General features: G+C 43.8%; 1 protein-coding gene across 1 annotated transcript in view; it reads right to left on the reverse strand.

Annotated features, from left to right (window-relative positions):
• LOC108023648 (LIM/homeobox protein Lhx1) overlaps nt 1-18,116 on the reverse strand; it is a 50,814-nt gene extending 32,698 nt beyond the window's left edge. Inside the window, exons 1-2 of the mRNA XM_017093265.2 lie at nt 17,309-18,116; nt 408-603 (exon numbers count right to left, since the gene is read on the reverse strand). Coding sequence (XP_016948754.1) covers nt 408-603; nt 17,309-17,351 — 239 coding nt within the window. The 5' untranslated portion in view covers nt 17,352-18,116. The remainder of the gene's footprint in view (nt 1-407; nt 604-17,308) is intronic.
• Between the last annotated feature and the right edge of the window lie 7,056 nt (nt 18,117-25,172).

Here is a 25,172-nt window from a genome sequence, read left to right on the forward strand (position 1 = left end):
TAATTGCTTTCGCCTGCCATTCTAGAGATTTTTCCTCCGTTTCCTCGCGTTTTTTCAATTAGCCGAGCTGGGTGACGGAGTGAAATCAAATGGAACACAGAAGTCGCGATTGCCAACTTGACTTAATTGCTTCGGTTTTGATTTGTCCCCGTCTTTGTTTCTATTTCTGTTTCTGGCTCTGAGCCCTCGTTTCTCAATCGATTCCATTGCGAATGTGGATTTAATCGAACGGAAGGCACTTTATTGGGCCATCATAGATTCTTTTATAGTTTATTTGTTGAAAAAGTATGCAAGCCTATAAGGCAAATCGACAACTGAAGAACTCGCGTTTTGACTGACCGTTTGAGCTTCTATTATTTGGTAAGTTTTACTTCCTTAAGGAATATTTTTCCTGACCAAAAACCCACCTGAAGAAATCGTTGCGACAGTAGAGCTTCGACTCGCGGCTGAAGCATTTGTCGGTAAGCGGTTGGAGGCATTCACAGCAGCGGACGCAGGAGGCGTGCCAGGCGCGTTCCAGGACATTCAGCAGGAACTTGTCCAGGATGGGTTTGTTGCATCCGGCGCAGGGATCGCCAACGCCCACGGGCGGTTCACTGCGACCTGTTGGGGGGAAAGGAAAAGATGGGTATTTTATATTTATTTGGAAAATTAGACATGTACAGAACCTCTTGTTGTGAATGCAAAACTATCATCGTCCTAATTTTCATATTTATCTAGTTGAATCTCCAAATGCACTATGTACTACCTAAAGTACAAAAATGTGTGAAGCCATTAATTTATGTTCCTGTTATTTTCCTTGGCTTATCATGAGCTCAAGCAATTAGTAGCGTGACCTCCGGTGACCTCTTAATTGAGGGGTTCCGGTGGGTTCGGCGGCAAAGGAAAAGCAGCGGTCAGCTCAGGTGGAAAACAGGTGGGAGAGCGGGATGTGAGAGCACTCAACTGTGCGTCGGAAAATCCTTCGAGGCGCAAATTAGCACCTCGCTCTGCTTGCCTCATTAAGTTTGCACATGTGTGCGGGGGCACACACACCGACCACCTACCGCCCGCCCCACCCCCTGCTACACAGGTACCCCACCTGCAAATGAGCAGTTCCCAGGTGCGTGGCCTTGGACGGATGCAAACATTTGGGGATTTACAATTTGCACTTTGCATTTTGCACTTAGATAAATTGGGCAACTGGCCGCAGGAGCGGTAGCACCTAGTTTTTCCAACAATTTTCCCTTTTTCATCCGTTTTCCCAGCAAGCTTTTCACTCTTTTCGTGATGTCCGAATGTCACTGTGAAAAACTTTCGGGGATTCCGAGACCTGCTAGTATAAATATCTCAAAATAATAGCATTCCTTTTTGATAATTGAACCATTTAGGGCAGCTCAATGGCTAATCATATTAATTTTCTGTGCAAGGATCTGGCTTGGGATCCTCCACCTTGTTAGTTCTGCCAGAAAAAGGGCGGTCTTGGGGGCGTGGCACTCGCATATGGATTTATATATACATATATTTTATGCCTATCCCAAATAATATAAGATGTATACAAATTTGTGTGTGAATCGAGAGAAGTGCAACCGAATAATGATAGAGGCCAAGCTTAAATGGAGCCCGAGGCCTGAGAAACTCGAGTCGGAAAAGGAAGGGGAATGCGTTGGGAAGGAGTGGGGAAGGGGTGAACAAGGAGTGAAGAAGAGTGGAAAAAGAAGGAGTCGGAGGAGCTGGAGGAGTCTTGGACAGAGGGGGAGAAGCTCTCCAACAAGGAGCAGAAAAAGCTGCCTCCTTTCGCAGTCAATCAGTCAATGGAGTTGCAAGAGGCGAAAATATCTTTTAAAAAAATAATTCCCAAAGACGAAAAAGCGTTTGTCTTCGTTTGTGGAACGTTTTGCAGGTGGGGCCGTTGGGGGCGTGACCAGGTACAAAATATATAAACACAAGGGAAGGAACTCGAAAAACATTTTTTGGAGGCTGCCCAAGGAGCGGAGAGTCCAAATAAAAAGCAAACTTGTGTGTGAAAATGTTCTTTTCATTCAAAAAGTTTTCGAACGCGGCCAGAGGAGGAGGTGAGAAAAAGAGGAAGAAGGGAAGAAGGATGGCCACATGAATGGCGAAAGGAAGTGGGAGGAATACCAGCCAGGGGACCAGAAGATGGAGCGATATGATGGCCCAAGAGTGGGAGGTTAGGAACTCAAAATATATATCATAATATATTCTTGAAAAATATTAAACAGCGAATTAAAAAAACAAAAAGTAAATATGAACAATTAAAAATAAAAAGAATATGTTTTAATAAAATATTACAGTCTCTGATCTCTTATAGAAAGCAACAATAAATATAAATATTAAAAGCAGTCGCCTGATGAAGCTTCGCTAAGGAGAACAGCGAGAAGACAAATTGAGGTGGATGACGAACAGGGTTCTTTTCGTTGGATCTGCTGCCCCCGAAATATATCATATTCCCCTAACAGCTCCCACCTCCTCCATCTCCTCCCACAATGACCCACATTAATAAAGCTTAGGGAGCTGCTATACCGAACCATTCCTCGGTTTTATTTCGATTTTTTCGCTTTCTGGCTCACACCCCCCGTTACTCATACGCCCCGTGCAACCGACAGTAGCCACTGCCTCGAGCGAACTGATAAAGCCCGGGCCAAAACGAATGAATGAACCCCGGGATGGCTGGATGGCTGGATGGCCGAGATGGGAAAATACGAGCATGCTTGGCCATTATAAATGAGCAACTGACACACTGATTGATTGACGAATTAACTCATTTTCGCTAACAGTGAGCCCCAAAAGAAGAACAACCCAGTGGTGGAGTGGGCCAAAGAACAGTGAGGAATTATAACGAACATCCTTCTACCGAAACAGCCAGCGAGAAGCAAGAGCAACGGAAAAGCACAGGCAAAGCACAAGCAACAGCAACAGCAACAGCAACAGCAAGTGGCAAGTTGCAAGTCTCAAGTCCAGACCTTGCCGCATATGTCAAAATTGACGGATGTTATCAATCATTTCATGCCGCTGCAGACAATTTTTAATGAAGGTTATAGACGTTTATAGACGGAACGAAATGGGCGGGACGAGGAAGAAGAAGCAGGAGTCTGCGGGAAGAGGAAGCAGCAGAAGAGCGATTGTCTTCAGGTTCGGGTTCGAGGCTCAATGAACCACGCGAAGAGCGTTGCAAGACCCGGGTTAAACGTTGTTCGTGTTGCTGCTGTGCACGTTGCCCTGGTGTCGTTGTTGTTGTCCTGGTTGTCGTTCTGGCTGTTGTTGTTCCCGACTGCTGATTCCGATGATGCCAATGTCGCTTTTGGAGCTGCCCGTGGATCTATTCTTCTGTTTTCAACTGACAGCCTAAGTTTTTCGGGCAACTTGCTAAAAGCAGGTGGGTATTTTTGATTTTTAAAAAGTCCCTAAGTTTACAGCCCGCCTCTAGCATTTTTAGTATGTTAACTCCCAGGAAAGAACACCTGTATATTTACAACTTAGGGCATTTTTAATTCGTTGTCTTTGGTAGTTGAGCCGCCTGAACCTATCAGCAATTTCCGTTGTCGCTGCCTTCTCGCCACTTTTCGGCGCTTTTATTCAGGCTCTTCTTCAGTTTTTTAAATATATATATTTTTTTATTTTCTGGCCGTCTGTCAGTTGTGTCCGGCACCTTGGCGGCTCTCTGGACTTTATTTTTCGTGCCTTCTGGCGCGTTTTAAAAAGCGACAAATTGTTGTTTGCAGACGCCGACAACGTTGTTGTTTGTGGTTGTTGCTGCCGCTTAAGTGTCGCAATTTAAATATTGTTGAGTGCACTTTTGGCTACCGTTGGCCATTTATTTTGCGCTGAAATTTATGTAACGATGTGAAAAATTGCCCGCTACTGCAGCGAAGCGAAATGTCTCGGCTCTAGGCGCAACTGAATCTCTTTGGGGGTATTCGCTCTTCTTTTCTTCGGTTTCCAGGCGGAGAAAAATCGTTTTTTAAAACGCGAAGCAGCGAATTCTTATGCATTTGGTATTTGCTTTGGTATTTTTGGTATTTATTTTAAAAGTATATTCAATAGCATATTTTAAGTACATATTTTATTTGGTTTTTTCCAATGATTTGATAGGTTCTAAAGCTATTGAATTTTTCTTCCTGTGCGGATCTGTGTGGCAGCCATTGACCGCAGGGCAAAACTGAGAGAAAAGTGCAAAGTTGCTGCCGAAGCACGTACAAAGCATTTTGCACAACATTTTCCGCGCTCGCATACACAAGCACAGCCCAATAGCCTGGTATGTGGCTGTATAGCTATATAATTGTGTTCCAGCTTCTCCGCAATCCACAGACTAACTGCATTTATAATGCAGCAGCTTCTTCATGGCTCGCTGGGCCGTTCCCGGCAACACCCAAAAGACCAGCCCCGAAAACATAAGGAAGGGAAATATAAGGATGGGGCTGGGGAAAAATAACAAATGAACTGGACTCGGTTCCCCAGCTGCCGTTGATGTTGCAGCTCGACCACAGAACGTACAGTGAGGCCAGGAACAGTTGGCTAGGCATGCTGAGGAGCTCTTTTCAGACAATGCAACACGTAATATGTTTTAACCTTTTCCTCTTTTCTTATTAATTTTGTTTCACGTTTCTAGTAGAAAATATTTTGGGTAAAATATTTTATCGTTTTATATAGTAACTCTAAGAGTTAATGACAAATTTTAACTGGGATTCTCTACCTCTTGAACTTATTCGGCCCACTGTGCACAATGGCCACAGAAGCAACCACAACAAACTTTTGACCATTGTCGTCTGCGCCACAAACTGTGAAAAATTCGTTCGACATCAACGCAGAGTTAACAAAAAGAGGAAAATAAAAATAACAAAAATCAAGAAAAAACACAGGGGCAGAGCAAAAAAATGCGAAATAATAAAAATCAGCTTCAACTTTTTGCCAAAGCACTTGCTGCGCCATGTTGGTTACGCCCCCTGCCCCGCCCCACGACTCCCGCCCACCGCCGACCGCCGCCCGTCCCCTCGAGAGAGCTGAAAACGTGACTAAAATGTTAAAGCCACGGGAAGGAAAAGAAAATCCAAACCAGCAGCAGCAGCAGCAACCGTCGCTCAATCGCAATCATTTTTTCCAGCTGCTGTTTCTTCTTCAAGCCATGTTTTCCTCCACTTTTACACTTTTTCTCTTTTTGTGTGCTGGCAAATCTTATGCAAAAATCCAAATGGAAATGCAGCAGCCAAGGAAGGAAAAGCCAAACAAATGGCTGAAGTGAAATGGAAATGGGAAAACGCGGAGATAAAGGGGAGTTTGAAAAACATTTGCACAATATGAAACAGTTGGAAAAACAAGGACCATCGACCGACTCTTTATGTATAGCAAAATGACATTCCAACTTAAAATAGAAAATCGTTATAAGTAGTATTTTAAAAATACTCATATTCCCTTTCCCCTTTCCAATTATTTTGCAGGCCTCCGACAATATTTTCACAACAATTCCGGAGTCACAACCGTGAAATCTTCCCACTACGCTTATTCAAGTTTCAAGCTTACAACCAGCCCATTTTATATGCCATAAAAACTCATTAATATTCAGTTTTTTCTGCTGTCTTATTTATTTTAATTTTTTCCTGTTTTCTTCTCCGCATTTTTTCTGTTTTATTTTGCTAATATCGCAACTAATTATGTAATTAAAATGTTAACAAGTTTAACGCGAGCAATTTGTGGGAGCGGAGCGATGACAACAACATCTACAAAAAATAGGTGTTAAGCTTTATATTAATATTTCAAGCATATCAACAAAAAAGAAAAAATAGCCGCAGCGAAGCGGTTGAACTTTAGCCTCGGAGCGAACGCAACACTTAATATTCTTTATGGATTTTTATATTTCCGAAAGCTCTACACATGCATATATTAAGGGGCGAAGGGGCGCGAGACCCATGGCAGACATGGGTTAACCGAGCTACCGAAGGAAACGAGTGGAAAATGCAATCAAAATTGTCAAATCAGGCGCAACGAATTGCATTAAAAATAGCATTAATGGTTCGGGGGGAAGGTGGAAGCTAGGGAGGGCTGCGATATGGAAATGAGCGGAAAGAAGTTCCAAAATAGGAACTACATTTATCATAGGAATAGGAAAAATCTTCATCACATCTTTGGTTTATTTCTTTAGCTTTAAAAATTTACATCCATTAAGGATCTCTAAGATATGATGGTACGCTGAATAGAAGTTCCCCAATAAATATATCTTTATAAAATCATGATTTTATTTTCCCAACTTTATAACCATTATAGATCTCCCATTTTCTAACGAGCCCAACCCCACAGGTCCACCGCAAAGGATTAACCCCTTAAGCCCTTTGAATTGCGTTTCCGATAAAAGGATGTGGCATTTAAATGCCCCCCATCAGCATGCACTTTTCGCCCTCAGCCCATGAATTTTAATACCAAGAAAACCAGAAACAAAGTCGATGGACACAAACCGATATGAAAGAGGCCAGCGAGCAGAAAAAATAAATTCGAAAAGTAAAAGAGGAAAAGGCACACAGAAAGCAAAAAATAAAGAGGAAAAAGAGGAGTAGCTCCGATATTGGCCAGGATTCGATGAAAAACGAGGAAAGGGGGCTCTTTCAGCCGCCTCTGGTTTTTGTTTCCCTTCTCCCCCCTTTATTTTCGGCGTTGGGGGCTGGGCGGCCGAGGGGGGAATATAATGGCAAAGTAAACAATTTCATGATGCGAGACGATGGCTTCTGGGCTGCCGCCTATCTACATCCGAAAGCCTCACCTCAGACCCCAAAAGCCCATCGATTCGCTCGCTTCACGTCTGTGTATCTAGCAGATACTTTATATGCATGAGTTACAGAAAAGGAGGCGTATTCCTCTCGCAGGCCCTCTCTTTTGCTCCTCGGTTCTCTGTGTTGCAAAAATATAAATACGAAAAAACATGAGCTGAAAATTACATGACAAAAATGGCCGAGAGGAGATGCCAAATGAACAGCGGCAAAGGCAAGGGGTACTGCCATTATGGTCTAAATAAATACTGGGCCGACAGAGAGGTTCGCAAAACTGCTTTATTAAAAGCCGATAAGCAAATTGCAATATATCGATAATATCGATAATTTAAAGTAAAACGGCTAAACACTTAAATTAAGAAAAACTTTTAAATAGAGCATTTTATAAATTATATTCTCTCAATCGGTGCACTGATTTTTAATCATTATAATGACCGATAAAGATTTCAAATGAAGAGCTCATGTTGACATATCGATATTTCAGGGCCAGTCATCCCCGGTGTGCACATGTTCTCTTGTCAAAAGCAAGCCAAAGACATTAATTCCTCCCAATTAGTCCATCTTTTATGGTTCGGTCTTTAAGGGAACCTCTTAACTTTAACTCTCTGCGCTGCCATTCAAGATACCCAATCTCAATTTCAATCTCATCAACCATTTTCATAGTCATCGCCATCTCCATCTTCATCTTCATCTCCATTTTCATAGTCGTCATCATCAACATTGTCGTCAGTTGCAGAGATTTTTATAGGCCCCCCCAAGGGGAGATTCTTCTCCTCGGTTTCTTCTCGGCTGGCTATATGAGTGTGTATATATTTTCCATTTTTTTTTCACTTGCCTCCTTTTGTCGCCCCATAAAAATCACACTTCTTGGCCAAGAGGACAGAGTGAGATGGGGAGCTCTATCTGGGAAGGAGCGAGCAGGCCGCAGTTTGGGGTGGCTCGTAAGTTCAGGTTCTTCGGGCTGCTTCTTCTCTCCACCACCACCACCCCATCCCCATTCATCCGCCCAAGCCACCCCCCTGGGAGGTCGTCGTTGTTGTTCTTGTTTGTTGTCAGCAGACAGATAGCCAATGATAAGCCTTAGCGTATGAGTGATGTGCCATGGACACAAACACGAGCCAACGGGACAACAACCTCCCCGCAGCCCAGACACCCCCACATCCCGTCAGCCACCCTGCTCCGCCGCCCCATGTTGCCAGGGTTCTCCCAATTTTTTATTTCATATTTTGCGGAGCTTTCCTATTTGATATGCTGGCTGCACTGCACACACAACAACCCCCAAGAGTGGCTTCTAAGTCAGGCCCTGCGAGTGCTGATGGCATTTCAACGAAACGAAAAACGCAGAAAATATATATCGAACGGGGATGGGGGTAGTGGATGTGGGAGTATGCTGCAGAGGACCCACAGGACGTACTAGATATTGCCGGTAAAGTCCACGAGAATCGGGATTTACAGCGTTCGCATGAGATACTGGCGAGTATTTGCACACATTTATGGGAAGTGCATTTAATAACGCTCTATACACAAATAACAAATAAAATTTTAATAATATTTAACAACCTCAGCCAGAATTCTTCTGCACAAAACCTTCATGGAGAACATTTATTTATATATAATATTTCAGATTAAAATATCGATACAAAATATAATTAATTTAAAGCACTTTACAGATGTCTTTTAAAAATAGAAAAAAAAAACACTTTTTATTTTTGTAATAGGCTTAATTATACCATTCATAAATACACTAATCGGTCATTAAAATATTAATATTAAAGGATGATACAATGCCAAACAAAGTTATCCTGGCTTAAACCTCTTTTTGCTTCAGCATTTTCGACCCGCCAACTAAAATTCGGGCTTGCTTAAAGACCAGGTCCCGAAACCGCCCACCTGTCCCCAATTCAGCGCCCATCCTGACATCCCTTCAACCCTGCGTGCCACCATCCCATCCTGTGCAGATCCTGGCCGCAAGGACGTGAAGTGCATCACATTGCGGTCTGCTGTTGGAGGATTTTCGTTCGGTTTCGGTTCGGAGTTTGGCTCTCTGTTTATTTTGTTAATATTGCGACACTCGCCTCCGCCGCTCACCTGCTAAGTTCAGCGGTTACCTGGCCGGGCTCATTTGATGTGGTCGGAAAATATACGAGCCCCCGCCCACCCAGAATGCGGCCCCACAATATCCGCCCAAAAATCCCGCTGGGCGGCCTTTGTTTTTTGGCCTGCTGGCCATTGATTGATTTTAAATGCTTTTGGTGTTGGCGATTCATTGAAAATTGATGTATTTGTAAATTTGCATTTTTCAATATTTAATGCGGGCGTGGCTCATAAATGTGCGGATGCAAGTGCGAATGCGAGTGTATCTTTTACTTATTTCGCACAAAAGGAAAATGGGAAAATGGGGTCTCTTTTTGCCCCGACTGACTTTAGTCGGTTCGCTTAATGCGATTAAAGGTTTAAAGTTTTGTGCCAAATAAAGCGTATGCAATTTTCCAGCACCTCCCTCCCTGCCGTGGCGAAAACATTTCCCCTGCTGCTGGAAAATTTCTGCTTTGATTGGCAAAATTTAGCTCGAAGCCTGGCCAAAGTTGGCAACTTTTTAGCCAGGCCCCCTCATTTTGTGGGCCAAGACAAGCATAATATTATGCATATTATAATGATCAGCAGCAAGGACATAGCTGCCTGCCACATGGCACAAATTGTCCTTTAATTGGTTTTGCGCATTAATTTTGCAGAATTTATTGCGCATTGTGCTCACTACGCTCAGCGCTCAGCGTTCAGCGTTTTGCACTTGCATTCGCATTTGCCAGCCCAGAATGCAATTAATAATAAACAATCTTGGCACCGGCTCGCTCGGTAGCAATAACAATTTGGTCGGTGGACAGGACAGGCCCGCATTGAGGCGGCTGAAAGTCGTATCAATACATCGATGAGATATTGTTTTAGTCCTCGGCCAGACTTTCGCAAGTTTAAAGCAGCTGAAAATTAAATTACGACGCTTCAAGACGCCAAGAAGGGACTGTGAGGGGGAGTTCCATAATATTGATGTTACAGTGGAGAGTAATTAACTGAGAGGCAGTTCAACGCAATTAATAAACGATTTACTTGTCCAAATGCTAACAGAAAATCGAAATAGTTTTCTTTTCGATAAATATTGAAATTCTTCCCAAATGGGAGTATGATAAGAAAACGTTAAAAACATTTTATAATAAGTGATTACAGCTTCGATACAATGTTACATGTTTTTTCCCTCTTTAATCGATTTCAGAGCAATATCAAATATCGCTTTTATCGATTTTATATATCGACCAGTAATAAAACTACTGTAACATGCAATGATTTACGGTTAACTAAAATATCAGGTATCACTTCAACGGTTATGATCGCTGTAGGACTTTCCAGGGATCCCTGAACTGTAATATCAAATATCACTTTCGTTGATTTGGCTATCGATAAATGAACTTCCTTAGGGGTGGCCCGGGCTTGCGGTCACCATTCGGGGGCGAGTTTATCTGAGGCTGCCAAGCGATAAGCCCAAAATTTATGCCCTTTCCCCCCGCATCCCCCGGCTCTTCGCGCCGCCGAAACATAAACATGAAATTCTTTTATCGTTTTATCGCAATCTCTTCTCAGTTTAACCTTGAATGCGAGTGCACGTAGCCCCGAGTCGCCCGTTTTTGCACCATTACATTATCATCCCCCTCTGGTGGGAAGTCAACTTTTGACAGGGCTTATCAGTGGACCAGCATCAGGAGCACCAGGACCGAGGGCACCAGAGCAGGAGCAGCTGAGGACACGCACCCAAGAGGGGGCGGCGGGCGGAGGTTGGGCTTGGGGTGAAGGACGCAGGACGACGGACAGGCGACCGGGGTGAACGTGCCAGCGAAAAGCGGAAGAAACGACTGGGGGTACGTCTGTTCCAGCGATAAGAAAAATCAAGTCCACTGGAGCTGGGGTGGAATTTTCTCGCCGGTCTCCCTCCTTAGCCCCCTTTCGATGCTCCAGCAAGTGTCGTTTTAAATGTTAAGCGATTTAATTTTTGAGGAGCTTAAGAACCACTGAGGCAGCATTTAATGACTGGGTTACAATCAGCTTATTTAAGTATCCGTAGTGTGATATTGAGGTAAGTCTATCCATGGCTGGTGGACTATTACACTGAATTTTAATAGTAATTTGTATAAGAAGTTCTTTTTAAAGATCCAAAGCTCTTTTCAAAACGAAGAGAAACCTTAGAGATAATTGTTATAAGAAGTACTCATAGTTCTTATGGCTTAGTGTACTTTTTCGAAATACCATAAGCATTCCCGAACCAACTTCAAGCACTCTTTTAGGTCCCGAAACCTTCAATACTTAACCGCTTCGCCTCGTAACCGTTTCGGTTGGTTCCGGTTGGTCAGAAATGCGCGGTTCGCTTGGGCCGGGGCCCCATTGATAAGACTTAGCCGCTCCTGCTGCGTTTTGATGTTCGCCGCAAATGATTTGCCAAACACCGGCCACAACAAAAGTAAGGCGAGATCGAGTAAAAAACGATCGGGGCAAACGAAGAAATAAGAGAAAATAAATGGGGAAAAGAGACCAGCAAAGGCCATAAAGGAGGGACTGGCAAGTGTGTGCGGAGCGTTGGATTTTGATTAATTAATTTGCATACGAGCAATAAAAAGTAAGAGCTGCGTTAATTTCTTGGCGCCCGCGACGCCGGCTGAACAGCGACCGCGGCGGAGGCAGCGACGCCGGCAGAGAGTTTTATAATGCAGCCGTATAATCAAATTAATAAACGAACAATAAAAATGCATAACAAATTGATGCGAGGCGATGGCGATGCTGATGATAATGACTATGGTGCGGTGGTGAGTGGCGAGGTTGGGGACACACCGCCCAGAAAGAGACGGCCGTAGGCGTACAGAAAGAGACGGGGAGCTGGGCAAGAAGCAGCAGCATTACACGGGTCATTACGCCGATCTTCCCTACATCCTCCCCTCGACACTCGAGATATGGGGACGCGGCTCGTGCACACCCACGTACGAAAAGGGGGGCAGCCCACAAAAGATACTACTTATAGAGCATTTATATGTACGACAGTAATTTGAAATGACGTCCTATGTATCACAAACAATTTGGGGTTAATAAAACTTAAGTTTTATATGTGATATTTAAGGGGTTTTATAAGGTGCTGCCTATTTTCAGAGTTTTCTTCTATTTTGTAATATAAAAACTATGTAAAACATTTTGTTAAAGATTTCTGAAACCTTTTCGTAGACTTATAGGGCTGCAAAACAGTTCCCAGAGCCTGGAAAACGATCTTGAAAACCTCGTGGGATGTGCGCCAGAGGCAACTGCTGCTGTAACCTCTGCCGCTTGGCTCTTTTGCTGCTGGAGCACTTGGAACGAATCGACGTTCGATGCGGTCATCTGCTCCGCGATCGTTTTTCTTTGGTTCCAGCCGAGGCCGAACGAACTCGACCTGAGCCAGTCTCTTTCTCCCCCTCTCCCGCTGCCCCTCCCGCGGGCTCAGCCTGTGTGACTCTGGGCCGCGGGTTAAAGGTCAGCCTGGGCACTACTCTACTCCACCTCTGGCCGGTTCTACGCCTCCTCCGGCGGCCACGCCCCCAAGGCCCCTTCTCCCCTGGCCCAAAGCTGCGTGAGAGCATCAAGTGGCTCAATTGGTAAGCAACTTCTGGTGCACTCCGAGAATACATATAACTAAATCAATAATAATCCAAAATCGGAAACTTTAAAACGTGTTGGAAAATGATATTGAAACGGGTTAAGCTCCTGCAGGACAAATCTTATAGATTCCGCTGAGTTCGCATCCCTTCGAAGTGCCAACAGGGTACGACACATTATAATCATTATATAAAATATATTATAATCCTATATAAAATGATATAGTTTTGCGGACTCTTGCAGTATTCTTTCCCTGAGTCCTAGCCCCAAACTTTTATTTTCCGTGCACCTGCTCAATTTTATTTTTCCACGGCTGCTGCTCCGCATCATCTCGGCTGCTCCATCATCTTCTCCTCCATTTGCGCTGGGCTTTTCGCAATCTCTCGGTTATAAATCAATCCCCGAGGCTCCGGCTACCGTTTTCTTCTGGCCCCCCTTCTCTTGGCTTTTCCCCGCTCTTCGGGGCGCGCGAGAAGAAACGCTGGGGAAGAATTTCGGCGTAATAGTAAATTATAATTAGAAGGAGAAAGAGGCTCTTAGGGTTAGGCGGCTTAACCTGTTGAGTGCCGAGCTGTAAATCAAGGCCCCAAGAAGGCGATAAGCCACCGAAACAACATGGCAGAAAATGCTAGGAAAAATTAAGAAAGCCTGAGAAGGGGGCAGGGGAAAAGGGTGGGCGGGCAGAGGAAGTGGCTGCAGAAGTTTGCCAAATGAAATTTATGGCATATAAATTATCTCACACGTTGCCGGACTATTGACAGCTCTAAAATAATCGTAAAATGGCCCAAGAAATCCATAAAAAACGGCAGAAACAAAGGCGGAGTGGGGCGGGGGGCCTTAAAAAGTGAAGCGAGTCCGAGGCAGAACCAGTAAGCCCAGAAAACCATGGCCCAGACACCAGGGACCATGAATGTGAATTACTATTTCAGCTTTCGACCCAAAAGCGCTGCAAATGGCTGTACGTGTGTGCGCGGGGAGGGGGTCTTCGGCAGGGGTGGCGCTGGGAGGGGGACGGGCGACGGGCGACGACGTCGCTCTTGCCCTGCCCTCGGTCCCTCGGTTTCAGCCAGGTTTCAGTTTCTGGCTCGGCTCGGCTCGGTTCGGGCCAAGCCCCGGATTGCAGAAATTGAAAAGTTCCCAGCGGTTGGGGGGCCCTCATAACTTTCATGGCACGGGACAGGAGGCAGGAGACAGGGCGGAAGACAGGGCGGAAGACGGGGACGGAGACAGAGACGGCGACAGCAGGGACAGGCGCTGGCGAGGAGCGGGAGGGGCGGGAGGGGCGGACTCGACTACGCCAAAGGATTCCGTGTTGTCCATATTCAAATAAAGGGCTTTCCACTCCCAGTGCTTACAAATTTTTTCTGCACTCACTGCTTTAACAATTGTTTTGATCAGTTTCAGTTGTATTAATGACAAGTTAATGGTGCATTTTCATTGGAGAAACTAATATAAAATAAGTACTTTTTAGCCACATTCAAACATTGGATTTTTCTATTCAATTTTTTACATTTTTCTTTCAGAAAACTAGACAGTAGGTTCTCAGTTATAAAATGAAACTGGTTGTTTTCTATAATGTATCTATAATCCCCTTTGCATTCCCAATCTCCACTAACATTCCCTAAATAATGGTATATATTTTGCTTTATTTTTCCACACATTTCTACCCATAAATACACATTTCCCCGACTAAAAAACATTTAAATTTGGATTTGGGAACGCTTTTGCCGGCCAAGTTCTGCAGCGTTTGACTTTGTTTTATTAGGCTTCGGACTGCCTTGCCTATATCTGGGACCGAGCGGATCGAGCGACTTTATCGTAATGGCTTTTAATTTGAAAGTGGCGGCGATCGAGGAACGGGTTTCGAGACCTTTGTCCTAGGTAGACTCAGTAGACCGCCGACTGCCGATTGCCGATGGTTTGGCGACCGACCACCCGAGAAGGCAGTGAAAATCGCATAATATATTGACAAGAAGAGAGGGTCTCAACGCCTCATTATGCATGGCAATTTATGGGCCGCGCCACGCCCTGTAGCTAGACCCTGACCCCTCGCCGCCCCCCGCCGAACTGCTGCTAAATGCGGCAGCTACATGAATGCGGCTGCCGTGCTTGCCACGGTGCTTCTTGCTGCCGGCTGCTGGCTGCTTGCCCCATAAATCAGCGAAAGGATCCATAGAGCCGTTGATGGACAAGTTGAAGTCCGGGCCGCTGTCGTCGTAAACGTCCGACAGAAAGGGCTACAAATGGCTAGAAAAATCACATTTCCATGGAGGCGCGGACAAAAGCTTCCTCGGAAATATTGTTGCGCAGCAGCAGAGGAGCGGAGCCACGGCTAGGACCCCACGATCCCGTCCTGCGCGCCTCCGAGCCCGTCGTAATCTTCGGGATCGTAATGATCTTCCTTTGTGGCCAGTCATAAATGTTGATGAACAGCAGCGCAAACTTTTGTGGAAGGCGTTGCCGGTCTGAGCTTTTGTTGCCGCTGCTGCCGTTGCGGCTGCTGCCGAGTTCGCTAGCTGCAACATAAAAATTGAAAAGATGCAGCCACCAAGATATTTGCGGAGAAAAATGAGCAGTCGGCCAGGGAAGTGACAGCAGCGGACGTGGTGCGGGGGAGCCTGGACCTTGGCGTTACCCTCTAGGAGCAGGGACTTCTGGACGGATGGTAAGTATTTCCCTTCTAGTTCTAAGTACTAAGTATTTTTTCTAAAGCAAAACATACTGAAATGTGCGCTCGACTGCTATGTTACTAGTTCTATGGACCAAAGGAAATTTAAACGCATTTTTCTGACACAAAAGTCATCATAAATATAAGCTTAATCCCTTTACCTTTTATAACATCTTGAATATCTACAGGGATAGATAATCATATCATACCGTATAATATCATATCATTATAGCGACTTTTTGAAAAACGTTTTAAGTTCCTAATCGTAATCTTTCAAAAATACATAGAAAACCCTTCCTTATAATGTTAAAAAACTGTAGTAACAATGTTAATGTGTTTTCGGCTACAAAAAAAGTGTTCCCCTATGAACTAAGAGTTCTGAGGCCCAACTAGTTTTTAGTTCCCTTAGAAGAGAACCCAATAGTAAATGATCATATTTTTCCCATTTCCAGTGCTCGTGCGTAGTCCATAACTACTAAGTCCCCGTCATTAACTAATGGGTAAGGCGAATGGCAAAAAGAGACGAAGCCCAACCGAGAAACAGTAGAAGCAGGAAGAAGAAAGCTTGGCAGCTTTATGACTCGACTTGGCATCAGTCTGCCGTTGAACAGAGCCCCACTGTACGGTCTACGGCTTCCTGAACATCCATTTTCCAGTCAAATGTCGACAGCTTTTGACTTGAACCGCCCCCGAGCCCCCAGCACCAGGCCCGAACCCAGGGAGTTCTGAAGCCAATTTACGAGGGAGGAAGGTGTCTGCGCTGCATGTCCAATGTCAACAAGTTTACTGGAGAGTTTTTAGATGCAATTACAGTCGGAGTTCCCCACCTCGAATTATGGAGCTTCCGGGGCACGGATTGTCGAGAATCGTTTTTTTAATGTTTCAGGGGTCCCTTTCTTAAATACTTATACCAACTTTAAAAAACTCGTGTTTCTTGACGCCACGAGATATATATCAATTTTTTTCTAAGCGGTTTTAAAATAATTTGTATGCCTCGGGTGGTTAAAGGATAAGTGCTACAAAATGTCGCATGTACCTTGACTTTACACATTAATTTTCGTACGTTTTTGAGGACAAAGATGCATAACGTTTTCCATTCTGTATGACCAACTAAACACTAAGAGGGCCCCAATTTTCCCACTTTTTCACTGTCTTTGCAGTTTTTTATCCTGACATTAAACAGTCAGCAAAAGTGAAAATTTGACAGGAGAGCAAATGAAATAAAACAAAAGCCCACAACAAGAGGGGAGGGGCAAGGGAAGGGGCAGAGCGGCAGGAGAAGAAGAAGCTGAAAAACTTTGACAACTGCGCAAAAGTTTTTCCGTCCGAAAACGAACGGGAAAACAAGAGGAGGAAAAACAAAACCGAAACAAAAACAGAGGAACAAGAACTTCAAAAGCAAACGGGTGAGCGGAAGCGGGACGGCAGATGACCCGGGGAGGGGCAGCGGGTCGGGGCATTAGATCCCTCCCCCCGGCGGCAGTCCCCTAAAAAGGGAAACAAGTTCAAAAGTGCAAAACTTTTTCCTGCCCAGCCGTCGCCATTAAAACTCCTTGGCCATCTTAACCCATTGTGGGCAGGCCAGGTCGCCAGATGTCGATCTGGGGATCGCACTTCCGCTTCCACGATCCTCGAAGGGTTGACTCTTCCCATCCAATGACTCTCGACCGCAGTAACCCTATCCATTCTGTAGGTTTTACCATTATTCAAACTTGAAAACTAAGCCAAAACCCCGTCGGTATGTCGTATCTTTTCCAAAGGTTCCCTAACTTCCATTACGAACCGCGAAATCCTCAGACATCTTCACCAAACTTTTCAGATCCTGCCTAGTGGAACCCATTGAACATCGCTTTGGGATAGTATCTCAAAGAGATAGAGCTTTCAAACAGGTGGTACCCATGTAATTTGTTGTCTCCTTCCTTTTTTCCCTATATAATCTGAAGATCATACAACCTGAAGATCATATTGACCCAATGAAACCTGGTCTTGTCTGCGCTGTTTTCAGCGAGTTAGGGATCCATAATTCTGGCAATGACTAGGACCCTCAATATTAAAGGCTCGGTACACAATATACGTGCTCCGTAAAATGTTCCCCGAGGATATCTACTATTTCTCATAAACTAAGCTGGCCCCAGAAGGACTCAAGGTACATCTACCGTTAGAGGGCTTTTCGGAGGACCCTTAGGCCCTCGCCCGCGGAGCTTAACCCCCGGCGATCACTTACCGATATTGTGCTGGCTGGTGTGTAGGACCGCCCCGAACGCCATCAGATGGTCCTTGGGCGGGGGGGCGCGGCTACCGAGGGCGGCGAACCCGTCGCCCAGAAATGACGCCAGTGCGACGGCCCTCAGGGGCGCTTTTGAGGCCTCGGTGAGAATTTTGTTGTCGAATATCTTGGTGCCGGGGGATGGAGTTTTTTTCGGGGGCTAAGAGTTGGTAGCGTTTGCCTTCTGGGGGCGTCAGTGGGTTAAGTCCCGCGTGCGTGTGTGTGCGTGTGTAAGCGAGGCGCGAGTGTGTGTGTGTGAGTAGGGGGTGTGCGTGGGAGCGGGAGAGAGAGACAGAGAGGAGCGGGTTGAACCCCACCTACACACTTAACGGTAAACGCACATAAAGAGACTGGGGGGCAGGTGCGAGCGAGAGGGGAGTAGCACGTGTGAGCCGGCGGCAAGTTTGGCAAAACAAAAACAAAGCGCGAATTCCGCTCCTCTTCGAGTAAATTTCTCCTTTTTGCTCCTTGTACTCCAGTATTTAGTTGTGTATTTTCTTTTCTTCCTTTTGGGCACTGTGCACTTTCAGCTTTTCTGCGATTTCTTGGTTTTGTTATGTGATCTCCTCAGATGCATAGATATATTTGAATGCTTCCTCTTGTTGTTCAAGACTCTCACTTGCAAAAAAATTTGAACAACGCAAAAATTCTCGAGATTTTCGGTTTCGCGGCGGAACGGAACAGCTGACTAACGGTAAACGGTGAGCGGCTGCGTTGCCTCCCTGGCGAGCGTTTCTTCGTGCGTTTTGCGTTTTGCGGGCGCTTCACGCGAACGTCAAACAAAAACTGAAAACGGAAAACGGCAAACGCGACGGCAAAGCGGACGGCCCGATTACCGATAAACTGGCCAGCCGAGCGCACACGCACACACACGAACGGCGAGCCGAAGCGGCGACGAATGGCGCGCCTGGGTGCGAGCGGGACGCTCGTCGACGCACCGCTCGCACGCACGCCGCAAACGGGGCGAGTAGTTTCGCCATGGTTCGCCCGCGCCAGAGCGAGACGCAGCGAGTGTCGCTCTGGGGCTGCTGCGACGCCGACTGCGCTGCTGGCGGCGCTGCAATGGAGTCGCTGGCGCTCTCGCTCTCGCGTCGTTGTTGTTGTTGCTGCTCGTGCAGCTTCTCAGGCGCTCTCACTTAAGGCTTAAAAAATCAACAAAAACTTTTAGGGCTAAAAAATCATTTTTAAAGAATGAGAATCTTTTATGTTAATTTAGGTGTTTTCAAAATTTTTAAAAATTTATATGTAATAAAATTTGAATTCTTTTTAACAAAATGTTACTGAGCACATTTTTTGGATAACATTTTAAACTTATTTATTATGACAAACATTTTTGTCTTGTATTAAAAATTAAAAATTTCAAGATTGTGCTCTGTTTTCTTGTTTTAACTTTATTCGTTGAACTCAAAAAACTGATTTGATTTTCAAACTTGGAATATTCCTTGCTTCCTTGATTCTCTTATATTTGAATCCGCATATACCAACAAAAATAAAGGATTAATTATTTAGAAACAAAATCAGGAAGGTATTTTTTTTTTTTAATTTAAACTTCTTTTAAGATTTTAGAGATCTTAGTTTTTGATCCTCTCCACGTATTGTGGTTACCAATGTTTTTGTTGCTGCTCTCTGCCGCTGCTGTTGTTGTTCTCCTATTTTGTATACTGTTGTTGTTGCTGTTGCTCTCCCTCTCTCTTTGTTGCGGTTAGAGGGGGCGTTGCTAAGCAACTGGTTTTTTGCTCTGCCTTTCGCTTCATTGAGAGATGCGCAAAATGGCGCTCTCTCGCTCTCACGGTCTCCCGCCGTCGCTCCCTCTCGCTCACACTCGCTGGCCGGGCCAATGGCATTTTTCAAAGTGACATTTGCCCGCGTTTTGTCCCTTTCGCACTTGGCCGTGTTTGTGTGCGTGCCAAGGTAAAATGTCAAATGCTTTTCGACTGTCAACTGTTGGTCGCAAAAAACTTTTTTCTTTCCTCTCCCCCTCTTTTTTTTTTTGTTTTTGTTCGGCTGCTTCTTCTTCAACTTGTGTTTGTCACTTGTCGTTAGCAGTGCGAAAGGGAGAGCACTACTGGCGGGGGTGTGGGGGCGTGAGTGGGAGTGGGAGAGGGACGCCCCTTTGGCGTTTTAACGCACTGGAGACAGCAACAAAAATAAAGAAAGGAGGCGAAAAAAGGGAAAAAATGGTGTTAGAAAAAAATGCAAGTAACAAATAAGAAAAATAATATATACAAATGGAACCACTTTTTTCTTTAATTCAAAAACAAGGTGTTGTGTTTTTAAAATTTTTTTCAAGCTAGTACTAAAGTTTAAAAAAAATTATATAAGTATTTTATACCAACGAATAAATACAGCCACAATTTTGTAATAACATTTTCTATAAAAAATTTAAAATAAGAAACGCAAAAACAATTGAAAAATGTGCATAAAAAATATTCAAATTCTGATCTGAGGATAACAACTAAAGATAAAAACAAAAATGAAAATTAGTCAAAGATCAAGCTGAATAACAAAAAAACAACAAGTTCAGTGAAAGCGACAGAGAGCGAAACAGAATAGAGGGAGGTGGCGTTGGTGGGTGGCGCCCGCTCTCCTTCTCTTCGCCCCCTTCCCCTCTCACTTACACTTCGACAGGGGAAGAAGAAGACGTCCGTCAGAAAATGAGGGGGCTGCGGTGGGCGGAAATGTACCGTTTGTGTGTGTGTGGGTGGTGGGGGAGTCAAAAATATTGCACATTAGGGTGTTAAGCTGTGAAGTGCTTGCTTTTTGTTTGTGTGCGTGGGACTTTTTGCTGTTCGGTTCTATCGAAAAGTTATCGAAATCGGTTGATCTTTGACGGCCTTGAGAACTAAGGTGCCCCCAGCCCGGAAAGAGCGAGCGAGAGGGGAAGAGAAAAAGGATTAAGCACTTTGAAGCACCTGTTCTAACTTACTTTATGACTGGCTTAAATATACTTTTTATAAGGTCTACCTACTACCTCAAAAAGTTGTGCTAAAAAGCTTTTTTTAAGGCAACAAGTTTTTCGTATTGCAACGGCAAGAAAAGGGGAGTAATAAGAAAAGAAGGAGGCAATACGATGGAAACATGGAGTACAGGATAAAAGACAAGCTGGGGATCCACCCACAGAACATTGTGATCCCTAATCTGTCATCTCATTCATTGGGCCCTACTTTGCCCTTACCTCTGGCTTCTGTAACTGCTCCGGTTTCCCTCCACTTAACCCTCCTCGTTTCCTCTCCGGCTATCCGTCCTTTTCACGTCCTGACCCACCTCCGTCCACCTTTTCCAACAAATGTCAGTTATCAAAAATCGCAGTAGCAACGAAAAACAAGGAGGAGCGACGAAGATTCCAACTCCAAATGGTAAGCTGTGTCTGCAAATACCCTCTCTATAATGTTCTATATATAATATTCCGTTTAATAATAATAAAAATAAACGAAATTCTTTGAAAACTTGCATAAGCATATTTCTTGCTATTCCAAGCTATTATATTGTTTATACAATATTTTCGTATTTTATATTAATTGCATGCTCCACGACTCCAAGTGAGGGCATGCGAAAAAACCGACAGCTCCACCGAAAACAAACAAGTAGCGGTAAGAAAATGTTGGCCAGGCCGTGATAAGGCGCAGCTAACTGCCACGCCCACCAGCAGAAACAGCACCGCCCTCCGAAGGGGCCGGAGGTGGGGTGGCAGGTCGATGGCCACAACAAAATCAACAATAAAAACAAGAAAATCGTGAATAGCGAGAAAAGCGCGACGAACTTCGCGACGCGCCATAAACTTTTGGCAGGCAGTGTTTCTCGGAGGTGGGGATACAGCTATGGTCAAACTAATAGCTTTTCAGGTAGTTTTGGGAAATAGTTTAAGCCTTATAAAAGGAAAGCACAAATTATTATATATTGTTTTAATTAATTTTTATTCAATGAATTGTTATAGTAATCGAATTTCGCAAGGTAATACCATTTTTTTTAAAACGCAAATACTACTATTTCTTTGACCGCTTTCTAAATGAGGAAAATCAAGGAAAAGCGAGTTGGAAAGCGCCGAGCCAACTGACAACAACAAAGGACATGGCACCCGATTTTTGGGAGTCAAGTGGTTGCCCCGCCACGCCCACCATCCGCCCCCACAGGCGACTAGTCACGAACTGAACAAGCAGCAAACGGACGTCGCATGTCACGGAAAGGCAGAAGACTCACGAGGAGGGAAACCCAGTAGCGAGGAATAGTCAGAATAAAGCATTGATATCAAATAATCCGAACAGAGATATCCTTCAGTGATGGAGACTCGAAGAAGTAAATATAAGTAGAAATTTTGTCTTGCATTGAAAAGTATCTGTGAGACACTGTTATAGCTGCACAAAAAAGATAGTATTACTTATATTATTTATAAGATACTTTTATGGAAGTCTGATTTTCATTTAACATTTATTTTGTATCCTGATTATTTGTACAATATACATCAATTGTTATATTTTGGTAAGCCAATTTAGTAAGAATACATATCTCTTATGACGAAGTGCAGAGTATGCAGGCGGAGAAAATGAGGTCGATTGCACTGCTCTGATATGCAAGCACACGCGTTCGAACCCATCTAAAATCCACCCACACCCACATTTTCCGCAAATCAGCAACAAGAACAAAGAAAAATCGCAGGGCAAAAAAATGATATAGAATGCATAAAACCTAAAACCAAATCCGAAGGCGAAGGCTGAAGCGAAAAGTAAGCGCCATTCCGTGTGGGCGGTCGCTGGGTGCCACGCCCTAGTGCATCTCATGCGGGTGAGTGTGAGTGTGTGTGCAGCACTGACAAAAAATATTATAAAAAGAGGGAAAAACACGAACAAGTCGAATTCTGCTGTTCGCTGTCACTTTTGTTTGTTTGTTGTGGAGGAATACTTTTCGCCATAAGTGTGTGTGGGTCCTGAAGGAAAGCAGGGTACAAAGGTGGGGTGTTTGGACCCGGAAAACACCTATGGATCAAAAACACTAGTCCCATTACGTATACAAAATGGTACATTGAGGTGTCTTCAACTTCGGGATATCACCATAGTGAAACTGAAGAACTTCTTTATACTTGTAGGTGTAAATAAATCAACGAAATAGATTTAAAATATAGATAGATAGAATAGATAGAAACAGATAAAAATCCTGAATGAAATATTCTACTCTAAATATAACATTTGAGATTTTAGAATATTTTATTATCCATACATTATAAAAAAATATATACATGTACTATTGGTATGTATAAAATATAAAAAAATATAAAGTCTATACCGCATACCTTTATCCCGCCGTAATAAAGCGAAATAAAAAGAGTTTTCCCCGTTGCATTGTTGAAGAAAGCTTGTGATTTTCTTTTCCTATTTGTTTTGCCATTGCGCAGGGTGTTTTCTTTGGCGTGGGGGTTTCTGGGGTATCAGTGCCACCCACCGTGTGTGGGGCTTGCGTCTGCCGTCCCGTTCTTACCTCTTGTAAGATGGAGACAACAGGTTTGGGGTGCTCTATGCCCCATGTTCGGCCTTATCTTAGCCTGCACTTATTTTTGGATTTTTTGTTTGCATTTTTCCCTTGTATTTTATTCAAATGTTATGGGGTTCCTGATTTAGCAAAAGGGCATTGTAGTTGGTACCTATGTACATATCCTCCCCTATTCCACCCACTCCACCCGCTCCACACTGCTCCCTGGCAGACCCCTTTTCTATTCTACTATTTTTTTGCACTTGCTGTTTGTTTGCGTTGGCAACATGAATGTTGTCACTTGGTTTTTGCCAAGTTCTTAGCTTTCCACCCCCACTCACCCTGCCCCGCTGCCTGTCACGCCCCCTTCTTTTGGGGATATCTTTCCTCGTTTTTTGACATGTTGTCAACTTCACGTAATGTCAGACAAGTTTCAAGTTTTTCTCTTTGCTCTTTGTGACATGCATGTGAACTGATTTCCCACCCCCTTTATTATTTTACCGCCCGCCCCTAAAACCCGAGGTTTTCCCTTTGTTTTTGGTTTGGTTTTGTAAATGCTAGTTTGTTTAACCCAGGAAAATATGGTATGGCTCCTATACAGAGAATATGGGATCCATTTCCAATAAATATAGCTTTGCTTTATAAAATGTCTGATTAAAGTTAAAATTGACGTTGGTCACTCTATGTCTATTTTAAAGACAGAAGGTCACACTGGTCACCTTTAATAAAAGCAATCATTTTTACAAGTCCCTTGCCTTTTGATTTCTGTGCTTCGAAATATTTGTATTGCCGTGCTGGGACTGGGCTGTAGTATTCTTGGTAGCTGTTACAATTTTCCTCTAGTTTCAGATCTTCCGTTGCCATTTTCAGATATTTTCCGCTCACAAAAGTGTGCGAGTGTGTTAGGTGCATTATATCATATTGCAGTTCTGGTTGTCTTCGGTATATCTTTCGCATCTTTCATATCATTTACATAACTCCAGCCCCCGAAACCGAACCCCTCCCTTCCCCATGATGAAGTATCTTTTGTGTATCTTTGTATCTTTGCATCTGCTTGCTGCTTTGTTAATTTAAACTGTGCACACGAGTGTGCGTGCCCCTTGTATCTGTGTGTGATTTGTGACTCGTCTTGTGTCTAGGAATTTTTGCGGACTTCTCCGGCTGACTGCACAAAATTTGATTTGGAAATATAAATTGTTGTAAATAATTTGCGGCTGGGTTTTGGGGACACCTATCTGATCTGGCTGGAATTTATTGTTTTACTTAGCTTCAAGAATCTACTAATTTCGTAAATGCCTTTCCGTGACGCATATGAATGGGATTTATTAAACGGGAAAATAAGTTTTTAAGATTACTAGAATATTGCACTAAACTTCCACCTTTAATATCCTTCGATACCTGTTTAAATATGAAGTAAATAAAAACAATTAACGAGTTTATTAGGAGAAAATTTCGACTTGTTCACCAAAAGTTTACCAACTACTTTCATAATTTTGCATTTATTTCCCAACGAACTTCTGTTCGTTTAAATTTGCCCGCTTTTAAGCTTCTCACCTTTTTGGTCAACAAAAAACACAATAAAGTAAAAAATATTTCGTGGCTTAGCGCCCTCCATTTCACATAATTTCTTTTTATTTCCATCTTTTATTTTTTGGGTGTTGGGGATTTTCTTCCTCTTTTGTTGTTACTGTTGTTGCTGTTGTTCCCCGGTTGTTTCAACTTTCGGCGATGGCCACAAAAAATAATGTAAAAAGTTTAATATGCATAAAGTTTCATTGGGTTTTTGCCGGCCATCGCTGGGGAGGCCGGTACCGGAAAAAGTTGGAATTTCGGATTGTGGAAGGTGTTAGGGCCACATAAATGTGGCCAAGATTTATGTTGGCTGGTTTTGTCTGCTTGTTAGCCTAAAAGTTGACGTCCGTTAGGTGTCCAAAAAACGTGCAGCGCACGAAAAGAAACTAAAACCGAATGTAAATAACTGAAATACTTTGTCAAATTCATGTCCCTGTCTCCCATTGGACTGCAAAATTTGGAGTCCTCGACAAGGACAATTGATTTTTGCCGGAATAAATCTACATGCCTAGTTTTTACTCACTTCTATTCGTAATATTGTTTTGGCGCTAACAAATTATTATTGTAATTTTAATTCTTCCTTTTGTGAGATCTCCTTGGTTCCATTTAGGTTTAAAAATATTTAAGAGAACAGAACAGAATGTCACGTAAGGGTATTTTAAACTTCCATTCGTAGAACAAAAGCATCTCCCTCTGTTGTTTCATATATTTCGGTTGTGCAAATAAAATGCAAATCCCTTGCAGACTTGACAACGTTCTCGGCATATCGGGGAATATGGAAGGTTTCCCC

The sequence above is a fragment of the Drosophila biarmipes genome, chromosome X (genome assembly GCF_025231255.1).
Source record: "Drosophila biarmipes strain raj3 chromosome X, RU_DBia_V1.1, whole genome shotgun sequence".
In the NCBI taxonomy this organism is placed as follows: Eukaryota; Metazoa; Arthropoda; class Insecta; order Diptera; family Drosophilidae; genus Drosophila; species Drosophila biarmipes.